Genomic DNA, 15,989 nt, shown 5'->3' on the forward strand with positions numbered 1-15,989 from the left:
CGTCATCATGAAGTGCTTTGAGAGACTAGTCAAGGACCATATCACCTCCACCCTACCTGACACCCTAGACCCACTCCAATTTGCTTACCGCCCAAATAGGTCCACAGACGATGCAATCTCAACCACACTGCACACTGCCCTAACCCATCTGGACAAGAGGAATACCTACGTGAGAATGCTGTTCATCGACTACAGCTCGGCATTCAACACCATAGTACCCTCCAAGCTCGTCATCAAGCTCGAGACCCTGGGTCTCGACCCCGCCCTGTGCAACTGGGTACTGGACTTCCTGACGGGCCGCCCCCAGGTGGTGAGGGTAGGGAACAACATCTCCTCCCCGCTGATCCTCAACACGGGGGCCCCACAAGGGTGCTTTCTGAGCCCTCTCCTGTACTCCCTGTTCTCCCACGACTGTGTGGCCACGCACGCCTCCAACTCAATCATCAAGTTTGCGGACGACACAACAGTGGTAGGCTTGATTACCAACAACGACGAGACAGGGAGGAGGTGAGGGCCCTCGGAGTGTGGTGTCAGGAAAATAACCTCACACTCAACGTCAACAAACCTAAGGAGATGATTGTGGACTTCAGGAAACAGCAGAGGGAACACCCCCCTATCCACATCGATGGAACAGTAGTGGAGAGGGTAGCAAGTTTTAAGTTCCTCGGCATACACATCACAGACAAACTGAATTGGTCCACTCACACAGACAGTGTCGTGAAGAAGGCGCAGCAGCGCCTCTTCAACCTCAGGAGGCTGAAGAAATTCGGCTTGTCACCAAAAGCACTCACAAACTTCTACAGATGCACAATCGAGAGCATCCTGGCGGGCTGTATCACCGCCTGGTACGGCAACTGCTCCGCCCTCAACCGTAAGGCTCTCCAGAGGGTAGTGAGGTCTGCACAACGCATCACCGGGGGCAAACTACCTGCCCTCCAGGACACCTACACCACCCGATGTTACAGGAAGGCCATAAAGATCATCAAGGACATCAACCACCCGAGCCACTGCCTGTTCACCCCGCTATCATCCAGAAGGCGAGGTCAGTACAGGTGCATCAAAGCTGGAACCGAGAGACTGAAAAACAGCTTCTATCTCAAGGCCATCAGACTGTTAAACAGCCACCACTAACATTGAGTGGCTGCTGCCAACACACTGACATTGACACTGACCCAACTCCAGCCACTTTAATAATGGGAATTGATGGGAAATGATGTAAATATATCACTAGCCACTTTAAACAATGTTACCTTATATAATGTTACTTACCCTACATTATTCATCTCATATGCATACGTATATACTGTACTCTATATCATCGACTGCATCCTTATGTAATACATGTATCACTAGCCACTTTAACTATGCCACTTTGTTTACTTTGTCTACATACTCATCTCATATGTATATACTGTACTCGATACCATCTACTGTATGCTGCCCTGTACCATCACTCATTCATATATCCTTATGTACATATTCTTTATCCCCTTACACTGTGTATAAGACAGTAGTTTTGGAATTGTTAGTTAGATTACTTGTTGGTTATTACTGCAATGTCGGAACTAGAAGCACAAGCATTTCGCTACACTCGCATTAACATCTGCTAACCATGTGTATGTGACAAATAAAATTTGATTTGATTTGACTTATTAACAGGCATATCAACAGACATATCAACAGACATATCAACAGGCATATCAACAGACATATCAACAGACATATCAACAGACATATCAACAGACATATTAACAGACATGTCAACAGACATATTAATAGACATATCAACAGACATATCAACAGACATATCAACAGGCATATCAACAGACATATTAATAGACATATCAACAGACATATTAATAGACATATCAACAGACATATCAACAGACATATCAACAGGCATATCAACAGACATATCAACAGACATATCAACAGACATATCAACAGACATATTAACAGACATATCAACAGACATATTAATAGACATATCAACAGACATATCAACAGACATATCAACAGGCATATCAACAGACATATTAACAGACATATCACCAGACATATCACCAGACATATTAACAGACATATTAACAGACATATTAACAGGCATATCAACAGACATATCAACAGACATATCAACAGACATATCAACAGACATATTAACAGACATATCAACAGACATATTAATAGACATATCAACAGACATATCAACAGACATATCAACAGGCATATCAACAGACATATCAACAGACATATCAACAGACATATCAACAGACATATTAACAGACATATCAACAGACATATTAATAGACATATCAACAGACATATCAACAGGCATATCAACAGACATATTAACAGACATATCACCAGACATATCACCAGACATATTAACAGACATATTAACAGACATATTAACAGACATATCACCAGACATATTAACAGACATATTAACAGACATATTAACAGACATGTCACCAGACATATTAACAGACATATTAACAGACATATTAACAGACATATCACCAGACATATTAACAGGCATATCAACAGACATATCAACAGACATATTAACAGACATATTAACAGACATATTAACAGACATATCACCAGACATATTAACAGACATATTAACAGACATATTAACAGACATATTAACAGACATATCACCAGACATATTAACAGACATATTAACAGACATATTAACAGACATATCAACAGACATATTAACAGACATATTAACAGACATATTAACAGACATATTAACAGACATATCACCAGACATATTAACAGGCATATCAACAGACATATCAACAGACATATTAACAGACATATTAACAGACATATTAACAGACATATCACCAGACATATTAACAGACATATCACCAGACATATCACCAGACATATTAACAGACATATCACCAGACATATTAACAGGCATATCAACAGACATATCAACAGACATATTAACAGACATATTAACAGACATATTAACAGACATATCACCAGACATATTAACAGACATATTAACAGACATATTAACAGACATGTCACCAGACATATTAACAGACATATTAACAGACATATTAACAGACATATCACACATATCAGACATATTAACAGGCATATCAACAGACATATCAACAGACATATTAACAGACATATCACCAGACATATTAATTGACATATCAACAGACATATCAAGAGACTTATTAACAGGCATATCAACAGACATATTAACAGACATATCAACAGACTTGTTAACAGACATATTAACAGACATATCAACAGACTCATCACTGCAGTCACACATACCACTATATGAGTCCAACTATCTAGGTTATTTTGTTGAAGCTCTTACTCCATACCAGTGCACTCCTTGCCTGAGGTACACTGGTCTCTCTGATTAGTTGGTTGGTTGGTTGGTTGATTGAACAACACTGAAAATAAACCTTCTTTCTTCTCCCCTCCTTCCTGTGTGTGTGTGTCAGTGGTGTGTACTGGTACCCAGAATGGGCTGAGCTCCACAGGATCCCAGGAGAACCAGTACAACCTCATCAAGAACCGCTACACAGGCTGTGAGATCATCATGGGTAACCTGGAGATCACCCAGATAGAGACTGACTGGGACTTCAGCTTCCTAGGGGTGAGACGGAGACACCATTTTTTATTATAAGATCTCTTGTTGTTGTTGTTCTTCTTCTACTTCTTCCCTTCCATGAGACATGTTCATGAGGCCTCCTCTGGTAATTCAGGTAATCTGACAATGTGACTGTGTTTCAAGACGATCAGAGAGGTGACAGGGTACATAATAATAATAATAATATAATAATATAATAATATCCTGTCTCTGTCCCTCCAGACCATCAAAGAGGTAACCTGTCTGTCTAATTGTACTGTTACAGTAACAGTATTATCTCATCTGTAATCTGATGAACTCTGTAACTCTGTCTCTGTCCCTCCAGACCATCAGAGAGGTAACGGGGTACATCCTAATCGCCATGAACCACTTCAGACGTTTGCCTCTGGAACAGCTGCGTGTGATCAGGGGCAACACCCTGTACGACAGAGGGTTCGCCCTCTCTGTTTTCTACAACTACCCCAAGGAGGGCTCCAATGGCCTGCAGCACCTGGGACTCACATACCTCACTGGTGAGTGGAGGAAAGGATTAGGAGGGAGGGGGACAGGAGAGTACAGAAGGAAATAGGAGAGGAGGGAAGGAGTGGGGGATATGGAGAAACAGAGAAGGAAAAAGGAGAGGAAAGAAGAAGGGATAGTGGTAGTCAGGAGGGGTTAACCCCCTGGAGTCCATTGACTCACCGCTGCGTCAATCTAAGTTACATAACAAAGACATTCCCCATCAAAATCCGTCAGTTTAAACTACAGATATCTGGGTTGGAGGTGTCTCAATCCACCACATCCGTCAGTTTAAACTAGAGATATCTGGGTTGGATGTGTCTCAATCCACCACCGCCGTCAGTTTAAACTAGAGATATCTGGGTTGGATGCGTCTCAATCCACCACATCCGTCAGTTTAAACTAGAGATATCTGGGTTGGATGTGTCTCAATCCACCACATCCGTCAGTTTAAACTAGAGATATCTGGGTTGGATGTGTCTCAATCCACCACATCCGTCAGTTTAAACTAGAGATATCTGGGTTGGATGCGTCTCAATCCACCACATCCGTCAGTTTAAACTAGAGATATCTGGGTTGGATGTGTCTCAATCCACCACATCCGTCAGTTTAAACTAGAGATATCTGGGTTGGATGTGTCTCAATCCACCACATCCGTCAGTTTAAACTAGAGATATCTGGGTTGGATGTGTCTCAATCCACCACATCCGTCAGTTTAAACTAGAGATATCTGGGGTGTTTGCATTTGATGTGTCTCAATCCACCACATCCGTCAGTGTAGCACTTCCGCATCTGCTGTGAAAGGTGGCAGAGCTAGAGTGGTGTTTGTCAGACCATGAGACATCCTGAAAATAGGTCTTCTCACGTAAACTTCTGTAGTGTCTGAACGGTTTGACAGTTTGAATGGAAGTATGAAGGTAGGTTTATGCCATACAAAAAGGGATTAAATATGTGTAAAAAAAAGGACAGATTTAGTACAGATACTTCAAACCTTGTTTCTTATGATTGGTTTTTTGACTGTCCCTTTTGCCATTTACTGTATGAATGTGTTATTCAATGCTTTTCTATGGGCTTTAATAGTAAAGGCCAAGATCTATATCCCCCCCTGCTCCTTGGGTCAAAGAGAAAGCCAGGTGGAGCCAAGCCCCAGCACCTTATGGGTCCAAAAAGGAGTAGGATAGGAAGGAGGATAAACATACTAATCCCAACACCAACCCTGGCTTCATGTCCTCAACTTGGTTCAACCCCAACCCCAACCCTGGCTTCATGTCCTCAACTTGGTTCAACCCCAACCTCAACCCTGGCGTCATGTACTCAACTTGGTTCAACCCCAACCTCAACCCTGGTGTCATGTACTCAACTTGGTTCAACCCCAACCCTGGCTTCATGTCCTCAACTTGGTTCAAACCCAACCCTGGCTTCATGTCCTCAACTTGGTTCAAACCCAACCCTGGCTTCATGTCCTCAACTTGGTTCAACCCCAACCCTGGCTTCGTGTCCTCAACTTGGTTCAACCCCAACCCTGGCTTCATGTCCTCAACTTGGTTCAAACCCAACCCTGGCTTCATGTCCTCAACTTGGTTCAAACCCAACCCTGGCTTCATGTCCTCAACTTGGTTCAACCCCAACCCTGGCTTCATGTCCTCAACTTGGTTCAACCCCAACCCTGGCTTCATGTCCTCAACTTGGTTCAACCCCAACCCTGGCGTCATGTCCTCAACTTGGTTCAACCCCAACCTCAACCCTGGCGTCATGTCCTCAACTTGGTTCAACCCCAACCTCAACCCTGGCGTCATGTCCTCAACTTGGTTCAACCTCAACCTTGGCGTCATGTACTCAACTTGGTTCAACCCCAACCCTGGCTTCATGTCCTCAACTTGGTTCAACCCCAACCTTGGCTTCATGTCCTCAACTTGGTTCAACCCCAACCTCAACCCTGGCGTCATGTACTCAACTTGGTTCAACCCCAACCCTGGCTTCATGTCCTCAACTTGGTTCAACCCCAACCTTGGCTTCATGTACTCAACTTGGTTCAACCCCAACCTCAACCCTGGCGTCATGTACTCAACTTGGTTCAACCCCAACCCTGGCTTCATGTCCTCAACTTGGTTAAACCCCAACCTTGGCTTCATGTCCTCAACTTGGTTCAACCCTGGCGTCATGTCCTCAACTTGGTTCAAACCCAACCCTGGCGTCATGTCCTCAACTTGGTTCAACCCCAACCTCAACCCTGGCGTCATGTACTCCACTTGGTTCAACCCCAACCTTGGCTTCATGTACTCAACTTGGTTCAACCCCAACCCTTGCTTCATGTCCTCAACTTGGTTCAACCCCAACCCTGGCGTCATGTCCTCAACTTGGTTCAACCCCAACCTCAACCCTGGCGTCATGTCCTCAACTTGGTTCAAACCCAACCCTGGCGTCATGTCCTCAACTTGGTTCAACCCCAACCCTGGCTTCATGTCCTCAACTTGGTTCAACCCCAACCCTGGCTTCATGTCCTCAACTTGGTTCAACCCCAACCCTGGCTTCATGTCCTCAACTTGGTTCAAACCCAACCCTGGCGTCATGTCCTCAACTTGCTTCAAACCCAACCCTGGCGTCATGTCCTCAACTTGGTTCAAACCCAACCCTGGCGTCATGTCCTCAACTTGGTTCAACCCCAACCCTGGCTTCATGTCCTCAACTTGGTTCAACCCCAACCCTGGCGTCATGTCCTCAACTTGGTTCAACCCCAACCCTGGCTTCATGTCCTCAACTTGGTTCAACCCCAACCCTGGCTTCATGTCCTCAATTTGGTTCAACCCCAACCCTGGCTTCATGTCCTCAACTTGGTTCAACCCCAACCCCAACCCTGGCTTCATGTCCTCAACTTGGTTCAACCCCAACCTCAACCCTGGCGTCATGTACTCAACTTGGTTCAACCCCAACCCTGGCTTCATGTCCTCAACTTGGTTCAACCCCAACCCTGGCTTCATGTCCTCAATTTGGTTCAACCCCAACCCTGGCTTCATGTCCTCAACTTGGTTCAACCCCAACCCCAACCCTGGCTTCATGTCCTCAACTTGGTTCAACCCCAACCTCAATGCTGGCGTCATGTCCTCAACTTGGTTCAACCTCAACCTTGGCGTCATGTACTCAACTTGGTTCAACCCCAACCCTGGCTTCATGTCCTCAACTTGGTTCAACCCCAACCTTGGCTTCATGTACTCAACTTGGTTCAACCCCAACCTCAACCTTGGCGTCATGTCCTCAACTTGGTTCAACCCCAACCTCAACCCTGGCGTCATGTACTCAACTTGGTTCAACCCCAACCCTGGCTTCATGTCCTCAACTTGGTTCAACCCCAACCTTGGCTTCATGTACTCAACTTGGTTCAACCCCAACCTCAACCCTGGCGTCATGTACTCAACTTGGTTCAACCCCAACCCTGGCTTCATGTCCTCAACTTGGTTAAACCCCAACCTTGGCTTCATGTCCTCAACTTGGTTCAACCCTGGCGTCATGTCCTCAACTTGGTTCAAACCCAACCCTGGCGTCATGTCCTCAACTTGGTTCAACCCCAACCTCAACCCTGGCGTCATGTACTCAACTTGGTTCAACCCCAACCTTGGCTTCATGTACTCAACTTGGTTCAACCCCAACCCTGGCGTCATGTCCTCAACTTGGTTCAACCCCAACATCAACCCTGGCGTCATGTCCTCAACTTGGTTCAAACCCAACCCTGGCGTCATGTCCTCAACTTGGTTCAACCCCAACCCTGGCTTCATGTCCTCAACTTGTTTCAACCCCAACCCTGGCTTCATGTCCTCAACTTGGTTCAACCCCAACCCCAACCCTGGCTTCATGTCCTCAACTTGTTTCATCCCCAACCCTGGCTTCATGTCCTCAACTTGGTTCAACCCCAACCCTGGCGTCATGTCCTCAACTTGGTTCAACCCCAACCCTGGCTTCATGTCCTCAACTTGTTTCAACCCCAACCCTGGCTTCATGTCCTCAACTTGGTTCAACCCCAACCCCAACCCTGGCTTCATGTCCTCAACTTGTTTCATCCCCAACCCTGGCTTCATGTCCTCAACTTGGTTCAAACCCAACCCTGGCGTCATGTCCTCAACTTGGTTCAACCCCAACCCTGGCTTCATGTCCTCAACTTGTTTCAACCCCAACCCTGGCTTCATGTCCTCAACTTGGTTCAACCCCAACCTCAACCCTGGCGTCATGTCCTCAACTTGGTTCAACCCCAACCCTGGCTTCATGTCCTCAACTTGGTTCAACCCCAACCTCAACCCTGGCGTCATGTCCTCAACTTGGTTCAACCCCAACCTCAACCCTGGCGTCATGTACTCAACTTGGTTCAACCTCAACCCTGGCGTCATGTACTCAACTTGGTTCAACCCCAACCCTGGCTTCATGTCCTCAACTTGGTTCAACCCCAACCTTGGCTTCATGTCCTCAACTTGGTTCAAACCCAACCCCAAGCCTGAAGAGATGCCAGACACGGAGGACACATTGTGTGGGTGGCAGGAGCCAGTGATTACTGTAAAACACCACACCCTCAGTGTGCAGATAGGTGTGTAATGGAACATGGCAGGGGGTGAGAAGGAGGAGTGAAGTGGAATTGATAGTAAAGACCTAACTAATGAATTTAGTGTGAAAGCAGAACTTCAAGTTATTCCCAACAACATGTTGTATACCTGCCTCATATGTTTGTGTATGTTTGTGTACCTGCCTCATATGTCACAACCCCTCCAACCTCCAGGGAGAGGTTCTGGGAGCAGCTCCTCCCTACATGCTCCAGCATGTCGTGGTTATTGTTTAATGAAAGGGGAGTCTAACTGGAACTGTCTTAGTGTAACACAGATTTGATCTTCGTCTCTCACAGTCTCTCTGTCTCTGTCTCCCTATCGCTTTCCCTCCCTCACCATCTATCTCAATTTCAATTTAAATGGCTTTATTGGCATGGGAAACATATGTTTACATTACCAAAGCAAGTGAAATAGATAACAAACAAAAGTGAAATAAACAATAAAAAATGTATTTTAAACATTACACTTACAAAAGTTCCAAAATAATAAAAAACATTTCAAATGTCATATTGTGTCTATATACAGTGTTGTAATGATGTGCAAAGTACACAAGGGAAAATAAATAAACATAAATATAGGTTATATTTACAATGGTGTTTGTTCTTCACTGGTTGTCCTTTTCTTGTGGCAACCGTTCACACATCTTGTTGCTGTGATGGAACACTGTGGTATTTCAACCAACAGATATGGGACTTTATCCAAATTTGTTTTCAAATTCTTTGTGGGTCTGTGTAATCTGAGAGAAATGTTTCTCTAATATGGTCATACAGGAAGTGCAGCTCAGTTTCCACCTCATTTTGGGGGCATTGTACACATAGCCTGTCTTCTCTTGAGAGCCAGGTCTTCCTTCTGCGACCTTTCTCAATAGCAAGGCTATGCTCACTGAGTCTGTACATAGCCAAAGCTTTCCTTACATTTGGGTCAGTCACGGTGGTCAGGTATTCTGACACTGTGTACTCTCTGTTTAGGGCCAAATAGCATTCTAGTTTGCTCAGCCTATTTGTAAATTCTTTCCAATTTGTCAAGTAATTATCTTTTTGTTTTCTCGTGATTTGTTTGGGTCTAATTGTGTTGCTGTCCAGCTTGCATAGGGGACTCTTCTCCAGGTTCATTTCTCTGTAGATGATGGCTTTGTTATGGAAGGTTTGGGAAACGCTTCCTTTTAGGTGGTCATAGAATTTAATGGCCCTTTTCTGGATTTTGATCATTAGCGGGTATCGGCCTAATTCTGCTCTGCATGCATTATTTGGTGTTTTACACTGTACACAAAGGATATTTTTGCAGAATTCTACATGTAGAGTCTCAATGTGTTCTATAACTTTAGCCAGATCCTAATTGATATGTCGAATTTTATGTTCCTTTTGATGGTATAGAAGGCTCTTCTTGCCTTGTCTCTCAGATCGTTCACAGCTTTGTGGAAGTTACCTGTGGCGCTGATGTTTCCGAAGGTATGTATAGTTTTTTGTGGGCACTGGGGCAACGGTGTCTAGATGGAATTTGAGTTTGTGGTCCTGGAAACTGGACCTTTTTTGGAACACCATTATTTTTGTCTTATTGAGATTTACTGTCAGGGCCCACGTCTGACAGAATCTGTGCAGAAGATCTAGGTGCTGCTGTAGACGATCCTTGGTTGGGGACAGAAGCACCAGATCATCAGCAAACAGTAGACATTTCACTTCAGATTCTAGTAGGGTGAGGCCGGGTGCTGCAGACTGTTCTAGTGCCCTCGCAAACTCGTTGTTACTTATGTTGAAGAGGATGGGGCTTAAGCTGCATCCCTGTCTCACCCCCCGGCCCTGTGGGAAGAAATGTGTGTGTTTTTTGCCAATTTTAACCGCACACTTGTTGTTTGCGTACATGGATTTTATAATGTCGTATATTTTTCCCCCAACACCACTTTCCATCAATTTGTATAGCAGACCCTCATGCTAAATTGAGTTGAAAGCTTTTTGAAATCAACCAATAAGAATTTGTCTTTGTTTTGGTTTGTTTGTCAATTAGGTTGTGCAGGGTAAATATGTGGTCTCTCGTACGGTAATTTGGTAAAAAGTTTTTGCTCAGTACATTGTTTTTTTGCAGAGGAAATGTACGAGTCTGCTGTTAATGATAATGCAGAGGATTTTCCCAAGGCTGCTGTTGGCGGACCTCTGGCAGTCTCTATGGGGGTACCACAGGGTTCAATTCTCGGGCCGACTCTTTTCTCCGTTTTTATCAACGATGTCGCTCTTGCTGCGGGTGATTCCCTGATCCATCTCTACGCAGACGACACCATTCTGTATACATCTGGCCCTTCTTTGGACACTGTGTTAACCTCCAAACAAGCTTCAATGCCATACAACACTCCTTCTGTGGCCTCAAACTGCTCTTAAATGCTAGCAAAACCAAATGCATGCTTTTCAACCATTTGCTGCCCGCACCCGCCCGCCCGACTAGCATCACTACTCTAGACAGTTCTGACCTAGAATACGTAGACAACTACAAATACCTAGGTGTCTGGCTAGACTGTAAACTCTCCTTCCAGACTCATATCAAACATCTCCAATCCAAAATCAAATCTAGAATCGGCTTTCTATTTTGCAACAAAACCTCCTTCACTCACGCCGCCAAACTTACCCTAGTAAAACTGACTATCCTACCTATCCTCGACTTTGGCTATTGCATCTACAAAATAGCTTTCAATACTCTACTCAGCAAACTGGATGCAGTCTATCACAGTGCCATCCGTTTTGTTACCAAAGCGCCTTATACCACCCACCACTGCGACCTGCATGCTCTAGTCGGCTGGCCCTCGCTACATATTCGTCGCCAGACTCACTGGCTCCAGGTCATCTATAAGTCTATGCTAAATAAATCCCCGCCTTATCTCAGCTCACTGGTCACGATAACAACACCCACCCGTAGCACGCGCTCCAGCAGGTATATCTCACTGATCATCCCCAAAGCCATCACCTCATTTGTCCGCCTTTCCTTCCAGTTCTCTTTTGCCAGTAACTGGAACGAATTGCAAAAATCTCTGAAGCTGGAGACTTACATTTCCCTCACTAAATTTAAACATCAGCTATCTGAGCAGCTAACCGATCGCTGCAGCTGTACATAGTCCATCTGTAAATCGCCCACCCAATCTACCTACCTCATCCCCATATTGTTTTTATTTACTTTGCTGCTCTTCTGCACACCAGTATCACTACTTACACACCATCATCTGCTCATCATCATCTGCTCATCTATCACTCCAGTGTTAATCTGCTAAATTGTAATTACTTTGCTACTATGGCCTATTTATTGCCTTACCTCCTCATGCCATTTGCACACACTGTATATAGACTTCTATTTTTTTTCTTCTATTATATAATTGACTGTACGCTTGTTTATTCCATGTGTAACTCTGTGTTGTTGTTTGTGTCGCACTGCTTTGCTTTATCTTGGCCAGGTCGCAGTTGTAAATGAGAACTTGTTCTCAACTAGCTTACTTGGTTAAATAAAGGTGAAATAGAAATGATAAAGAGTTTAGCCAATTGGAATTTGTGTTCTGTATATTTTATCATTTCATTTTGGATACCATCAACCCCACAGGCCTTTTTGGGTTGGAGGGTTTGTATTTTGTCCTGCACTTCATTCTCTCTCTCTCTCCCTGTCTCTCTCTCTCTCTTGCTCTCACTCTCCCTCTCCCCCCACCTCTCTCTCTCTCTCTCTCTCTCTCTCTCTCTCTCTCTCTCCCCCCCCCTCTCTCTCTCTCTCTCTCTCTCTCTCTCTCTCTCTCTCCCCCCCTCTCTACAGAAATTCTGGAGGGGGGTGTCCAGATCGTCAACAACAGGTTCCTGAGCTATGGTCCCTGGGTGAACTGGGATGACATTGTGAGGGACAGGGATAGAGCCAAGGCTCCCATTGACATCCAGTATAATGGTCAGAGAGGTCAGTGTCTGTCCTCTAGAGTAGGTGGTTAGAGCCTGATCTGGAAAATGCTAAAAGAGATCAGGATTCCAGTTGAGATTCCAAACTCTGGCTAGACCATAAACTTTGACCGCTTTGACCTCTGTTCTTGGGTTAGCCATTGGTTGCTATATCTGACTGATAATGATGTTCCATGTGTGTAGGGCCTTGTCACCCTTCCTGTGGGGAGAACTGCTGGGGGTCTGGTGAAGAACACTGCCAGATCTGTGAGTTCTCTGCCTCCTTTTCATCTGGGTGTGCCACCTCTCATTCTATCTCTTTCTTTTTCTCTCTCTCTCACCGTCTTGTCATATATTGTCACATGCTTTCCTACACTATCCTGTCACTGACCTCCCTCTCTGTACCCCTCAGTGACTAAGACGGTGTGCGCCCCTCAGTGTAACAGCCGCTGTTTTGGGACAAGCCCCAGGGACTGCTGTCACATAGAGTGTGCAGGGGGCTGCACTGCGTCTCAGGACATGGACTGCTTTGTGAGTGCCTTTCTGTCTTTCCTACAGAGAAGCTAGTCATTCAGAAAGGAGTAGTGATTTAACAGTCATTTAACCTTAATAGCTGAATAGAGAGTCCACAGCCGTGTCGTCACCATTATTACATATATCGGAACCTTATTTAATTGGCTACGTATTGAGTTATCAAGTCGTGGGCGTATGTCAGAACACCTACTGTATGGCACATGCAGCTTTGAGGCTTTTAACTGTGTAGGGCAGTTCTGTAACAGCTGATGAAGTAGCTAATTTACTAATATAGATTACTTCATGAGAAGGTTCATGATTCATTCTAAATTGTATGTGTGTGTGTCTACCTTCCTACTCTCAGGCGTGCCGCCACTTCAACGACTCAGGCTCCTGTGTGCCCCAGTGTCCCCAGACTCTGTTCTACAACAAGCAGACGTTTCAGATGGAGACGAACCCCAACGCCAAGTATCAGTACGGATCCATCTGTGTCTCCCATTGCCCCCGTGAGTACCCTTGTGTGTGTGTGTTTTTGTCTTTATTCTCATATTCTTTTTCTCGTACTAAACTGGTATCTGGGTATTTTTCTTAACACTGAACCAGCCAAGTGACATCCAGAACATCCAAGCCACTGCATGGTTCTGAATTCATACGTGAATAGATGCCTCTGTCTCTTCTTCTCCTCTGCCCTCTTTCCCCCATACAGCCCACTTCGTGGTGGACGGCAGCTCCTGTGTGAGTGGTTGTCCTCCAGACAAGAAGGAGGTGGAGAGGAGTGGTCAGAGGCAGTGTGAGCTCTGTGGAGGGCTGTGCCCTAAAGGTAATCCAACACAGTCAATACACTAACACACCCTGGCCCAATCCCAGATACTCTCTCCTCGATTCCTCTCTCCTCGCCTACTTCTCCAGCCACGTTGGAGGTGAAGGTCTGAGGTCCCTCTGAGTTTTGAGAAGGAGGAAAGGATGTGAGGATATTGAGAAATAGTCCCTGTAGTGGATACATTCACTTTCAATGGTTGATTTATAGCTGCTAAATTAAGGTTGATTGTGTAGGAATTTTATGCTGTTATTTTTGGTAGTTTGGACATGATCCATGATTAGAGAGTGATTCTTCATACACAAGCCTGCAAGGGTTGCCTGAGCACAGAGACAGATTGATTGATTGATTGATTGATTGATTGATTGATCCCAAACTAGCCTGTGAGGGCACAGGGCCTGAGCACAGACAGACGGTGGACTCCAGTAACATTGACAGCTTCATCAACTGCACCAAGATACAGGGTAGTCTGCACTTCCTGGTCACAGGGATCCTTGGGTAAGTGAGTTCATTGCACTGGAAGTGTTGTAGTTTGATTGCTGCATTACGTAGCATTATCAGTACATGAACAGTAGATGTTCTCTGTGTATTGTTCAGTGATGACTATAAGAATATCCCACCTCTGGACCCTAAGAAGCTGGAAGTCTTCCGCTCTGTGCAGGAGATAACAGGTGTGTGTTTGTCTGTTTCTGTGTGTGTGTGCCTTTAGAGGTCTGTTTTCCTCTTACCAATGTCAAACTTTGCTTTTTTCCCTCTCCTACAGTATGTTGCTTTGTTGCTATACAGTATAACCAGAAATTGAAATCACAGTTTGTCCACCTTCTTACAGTCAGAGTCTGTCCAGCATGTGACTGTGTATATTTGCATTTGTGTAAACTATGTTTGCTTGTCCATTGTCTGATGTCCAGATATCCTAGCCATCCAGTCGTGGCCTAAAGAGCTATCAGATCTGTCAGTGTTCTCCAGTCTCACCACCATACAGGGAAGATCTCTTCACAAGTAAGGTTGTGTGTGTGTGTGTGTGTGTGTGTGTGTGTGTGTGTGTGTGTGTGTGTGTGTGTGTGTGTGTGTGTGTGTGTGTGTGTGTGTGTGTGTGTGTGTGTGTGTGTGTGTGTGTGTGTGTGTGTGTGTGAAAGAAAGTCCATATTTCTATATAACTCATATGTCATTCTGTTTTGTGACATGTCATTTAATCCACCCAGTCTGTCCTCTGTTTGCTTTAATAATACCAGAGGCTGCTTTTTCGTCAACAGCTCATGTCATGCATGTCACTAGAGTATGTAATCTCTCTATCTCTCTTTATGTGCCTCGCCTTCCTGTCCACTATGCTCCTGATGTCCCTCTCCAGCGCAAAGAGGTATGGCCTGAGCTGTGTGTGACTCCGTAACTTTTTGCTAAACCAAAGCATGGCCTAACACAGATAGTTGTTACTCTGGTGTTGCAGTATCTTAATGAAACTACCTATTGCAGTTTTAGCTTCTATCACAAATAAATGTTTATTTAATTGAATGTGTTGTTCTAGTCTCCTTCTGAGGTTTAAGGATGCTTTTTTTTCCATTAGAGGTAAATTGATGATGCAGTATGTGGCTGCGTTTAGACAGGCAGCCCAATTCTGATATTTCTTCCTCTAATTGGTCTTTTGACCAGTCAAATCAGATCTTTTCACATCAGCTCTTTTCACAGCTGATCTGATTGGTCAAGAGGCCAATTAGTTTAAAAAAGATCAGAATTGGGCTGCCTGTCTAAATGCAGCCAGGTATTTTCTCACCAATTGTGTTGTGATCTTTTTGTCAGAATTTCGAAAAAATACAGATTCCGATTTTGACACACTGAACCATTCACACCAAGTCCGATGCGTTTTTCCCTCCACTTTTCTGAAAATTTGTCAGAACGTCATCAACACTGCTGTGGTGCAAAATGTTCAATTTGATCAAAGTGGCAAGAGAGGATGCAGTAATGAGAGAAAAATCATATACGACAAGAACAAATGATATACTACTGGAACAAATGATATACTACTGGAACAAATGATATACTACTGGAACAAATGA

At 44.6% G+C, this 15,989-nt stretch overlaps 2 protein-coding genes across 10 annotated transcripts in view; one reads left to right on the forward strand and one right to left on the reverse strand.

Moving 5' to 3' along the window:
- Nucleotides 1–15,989, forward strand: part of LOC118360519 (receptor tyrosine-protein kinase erbB-3-like) — a 38,203-nt gene that overhangs the window by 6,998 nt on the left and 15,216 nt on the right. The window contains 10 exon segments of the mRNA XM_052484947.1: nucleotides 3,486–3,640; nucleotides 3,960–4,146; nucleotides 12,496–12,630; nucleotides 12,813–12,875; nucleotides 13,021–13,139; nucleotides 13,486–13,627; nucleotides 13,828–13,941; nucleotides 14,319–14,436; nucleotides 14,536–14,609; nucleotides 14,847–14,937. Of these exon segments, the coding sequence (XP_052340907.1) occupies nucleotides 3,486–3,640; nucleotides 3,960–4,146; nucleotides 12,496–12,630; nucleotides 12,813–12,875; nucleotides 13,021–13,139; nucleotides 13,486–13,627; nucleotides 13,828–13,941; nucleotides 14,319–14,436; nucleotides 14,536–14,609; nucleotides 14,847–14,937 (1,198 nt within the window).
- On the reverse strand, nucleotides 4,976–8,029 carry LOC127913214 (internalin A-like). Of its 9 annotated transcripts, none has more exons than XM_052484952.1 (4): nucleotides 7,700–8,029; nucleotides 7,448–7,519; nucleotides 7,292–7,363; nucleotides 4,976–6,175 (listed from the first exon to the last, which is right to left on the reverse strand). In XM_052484952.1, exons 1-4 carry the CDS (start codon nucleotides 8,014–8,016, stop codon nucleotides 5,287–5,289), a joined length of 1,350 nt encoding a protein of 449 aa, XP_052340912.1. In that variant the 5' UTR covers nucleotides 8,017–8,029; the 3' UTR covers nucleotides 4,976–5,286. The 9 variants fall into 9 exon arrangements, 7 of the variants coding, with proteins under 7 accessions (XP_052340912.1, XP_052340913.1, XP_052340911.1 ...); XR_008085306.1 differs by lacking the exon at nucleotides 7,448–7,519 and having other exon boundaries at nucleotides 5,911–5,947; nucleotides 6,134–6,175; nucleotides 7,292–7,369; nucleotides 7,562–8,029; XM_052484953.1 differs by lacking the exon at nucleotides 7,448–7,519.

This window comes from Oncorhynchus keta, chromosome 28, assembly GCF_023373465.1.
Source record: "Oncorhynchus keta strain PuntledgeMale-10-30-2019 chromosome 28, Oket_V2, whole genome shotgun sequence".
Lineage (NCBI taxonomy): Eukaryota > Metazoa > Chordata > Actinopteri > Salmoniformes > Salmonidae > Oncorhynchus > Oncorhynchus keta.

What these genes read in the sequence shown, in the direction of transcription:
- LOC127913214 (XM_052484948.1), bottom strand. Translation starts at nt 7,266, where the DNA reads ATGACGCCAAGGTTGAGGTTGAACCAAGTTGAGGACATGACGCCAGCA. An exon ending in GTTGAGGACATGACGCCAGG is followed by an intron (nt 6,176 to 6,469) that starts GTTGGGGTTGAA and finishes GCCAGGGTTGAG; the next exon opens with GTTGGGGTTGAACCAAGTTG.